The sequence below is a fragment of the Buceros rhinoceros genome, unplaced genomic scaffold (genome assembly GCF_000710305.1).
Source record: "Buceros rhinoceros silvestris isolate BGI_N320 unplaced genomic scaffold, ASM71030v1 scaffold25937, whole genome shotgun sequence".
In the NCBI taxonomy this organism is placed as follows: Eukaryota; Metazoa; Chordata; class Aves; order Bucerotiformes; family Bucerotidae; genus Buceros; species Buceros rhinoceros.
In genome coordinates, this window is record NW_010424331.1 from 8,600 (window position 1) to 11,578 (window position 2,979).

Consider the following 2,979-nt stretch of genomic DNA (forward strand, 5'->3'; position numbering starts at 1 on the left):
CTCCTCTTCAGAACTTACAAACATACCCAAGGAGAAAGGACCCCCACGACTGCGACAGGCAGCCCGCTGCCTTTGCAGACTTTGGTGTTACAGGTAGTTCAAAAGACTCCATACAGTATTTATTCTACAGGTGTACGGGATAGCCAGCAAAATTTATAACCTACAGTGGAAGATCAAAAGCTGCCTCTACAATATAACACAGGAAAAAAGAAGTGTTTCACTTTGAGAGTTCCAAGTAGGCTGATCACAAAGTTCAGCTGGTTTTTTTGGGGTGATCTGGAGGGGGCAAAGTGGTTGTGCTGTTAAGAGCTTTTGTGCGCAATCTGTAGTGAAGTAATAGGTAACGTAGGTGATCGCATCTCTCTCTCCTTTCCTTTCCAGGTGGCTATGGTAGAAGTGCAGATAGACACAGACCACAACTACCCTCCGGGCCTCTTGATCGCCTTCAGTGCCTGTACTACCGTCCTCGTGGCAGTTCACCTCTTTGCCCTCATGATAAGCACCTGCATTCTGCCCAACATAGAGGCCGTTAGCAACGTGCATAATCTCAACTCTGTGAAGGAATCTCCTCACGAGCGTATGCATCGGCACATCGAGCTGGCGTGGGCGTTTTCTACTGTCATTGGGACTTTGCTTTTTCTTGCAGAGGTGGTGCTACTGTGTTGGGTGAAGTTTCTTCCTTTAAAGAAGAAGACTGATAATCCACTCCAGAGCAACTCTACCATCACATCAGGACAGGCAGCAGCCATTGCATCAACATCTATTATGGTTCCCTTTGGATTGATTTTCATTGTGTTTGCGGTCCACTTCTACAGGTCACTGGTGAGCCATAAAACAGACAGGCAGTTCCAAGAACTGAACGAACTTGCTGAATTTGCACGGCTCCAGGATCAGCTGGATCACAGAGGTGATGCCATCTCCTCCGCTGTCACCCATTTTGCGTAAACCTGTACTTAAAGAAAATAAACCCGCTGTTCTGCTTCTCCCCGTTATGTCAACTCCCCTATGGATGAACTGGTCGAACTGTCGATTACTGTTTAAGGAGAGATTGTAAGTGATGTTCTAACCCTTTAGAGAGGGGAAAAAAATGTCATTCCCTTCGTACGATGTTGGCAATCTGACATCCAAAGGAATGGCCGGAGGGTTATCTGGAACCGCATGTGCCTCCCTCCTCTTGTGAGCATCGTCTAGATCGCTTCTTGTTAATGCTGAATGGTGCCTCTGTAGATACACGGGAAATAACGTTGTACGCTGGGGTATTTGCTAGGATGGCTAGAGAAGATTTTTTTTTTTCCCCTTTCTTTATTTGATGTTGGCATTTACTAGAAGATACTGTTGTCTGATCCATATTGCATGGCATGATACAAATTACTTGGGATATGGAGCAATTAGCACTTGGTTTCAGTGCTAGCGCTGTTCTCTAGAAAGCCTGACAGATGGTAGAAGTGAAAGCTTTCCCACCACTTTCCCCAGTATGTTTTGCTGCCAAGTAATTATTACTTTAGTGATTTCTCCAGCGCCTTTCTCCTGTGGCAGTTACACATTTTATAACTCGCTAAACACCCATGACTAGTCTTACTGCGATGTGGTATGGCCACATGAGTAGGAATGAGACTCGACTCTACTCTTCCTTGGAAGAAAATAAAAGCAATAACTATTTTAAAGTTCTCATGAGCAGGCACATATTATCTGGAGAGACAGATTTGCCTGTTTCCCATTTAGGAATCTTTTTGTAAAAAGAAGGAACTAGATGGCAGTTACCACTGGATAATTTTTTTTGCTTGAAAGTCAAAACCACTGCTGTTGTTTTCCAAGCCAAAGTAGTAATTATTTTATACTTTTATATACAAAATATATTTTTAATAAATCCTCAGATACAAGCAGCAAAAGGTGCTTTCTCTGCATTGGGTTCCCAAGTAATTAGCTGTGCCTTGGTCTTCCTTGTTTAGAAAGTCTTCTCCTTGCTGAAGTGTTGTATTTAATAATTTGTCATACTTTCTTTGCTTCCAAAGGATCTAGAAGACTACTTTATGTGTATTTATTTATGAAAGTAGGTTATTTGAAATTAATATTGCTGCTTCCTTTCGGAGCCACGTCTGTGACAGCGAGAATGCTGTGTCGGGTTTTATTTCCTCTTTAAGCAAAAACTTCCATGTGGTCTCTGAGATATAAGAGGTTTGTCCCAGGATTGTCCTGGGCTGCTTCAGGCATTCTAGCTATGTCTAGAAGTGGAATTTTTTGGAACACAGTTCTGTGGAGCAGCTTTGGGCTTTAGCTGGGTACAAGCTGTTTTTTGAACGCAAACCGAAACAGGTTTCAAGTCTAATGGAACAAAACTTGAGCTTCCTGTCGTAGCTAACACTGTGGAATAAAGCCTGGAGTTGTGGAATTAGACAGGAGTGAATGTGCCCAGTACAGTGGAGCTCTACCTGGAGAGCCTGGGCTGAACGTGGAGGCTCACACCCGACCAACATCTCAGGTTGTCTTTACAGTATTTACAAACTGTAGGATGTGTCTGCAGTGTCAGGGTGGCAAAGTGTGTTTACTGCTGAAGCAGCCTCGTGAAGCTAGTGGGACGGATTTCTCATGTCAGCACCACTGCAGTGGAAAGTGTCAACAAGGTTACCCACAGTCCGTTTGTATTCTGAAAAATAACTGTAAAAAACACTGCTGGGGCTTTTTTTTTTCCCAGCAGCATTCTTGGCTCGCAAGCAGAAAACAGCTTTCCACTTGCTGTCCTTCTGGCATACAGAGGCCACACTGGATTTTCTCTGCCATTATGTTATGCGTCAGATATATTCTATTACTGATAGAAATCTGCTGATGGTGAGAATTGTGCCTTCAGTCCCACAGGTGTTGATGGAGCACTGGAAGGATTATGTTAGTAATAAAGGCATTAATGAAGCAGCATTCCAAAACACGAAATCCTGATAGTAGGCACAAAATGTATTTTCCCATCCATTACTGGAATGCTGGTCC

General features: G+C 43.4%; 1 protein-coding gene across 1 annotated transcript; it reads left to right on the top strand.

Annotated features, from left to right (window-relative positions):
* Positions 1-387: 387 nt before the first annotated feature.
* ORAI1 (ORAI calcium release-activated calcium modulator 1) lies at positions 388-988 on the top strand. Its single transcript, XM_010140768.1, has one exon. It carries the CDS (start codon positions 388-390, stop codon positions 943-945), a length of 558 nt encoding a protein of 185 aa, XP_010139070.1. The 3' UTR covers positions 946-988.
* The last annotated feature ends 1,991 nt before the right edge of the window (positions 989-2,979 follow it).

Excerpts from the sequence above, each read along its gene's own strand:
- ORAI1 (XM_010140768.1), top strand. The coding sequence starts at position 388 with ATGGTAGAAGTGCAGATAGACACAGACCACAACTACCCTCCGGGCCTC.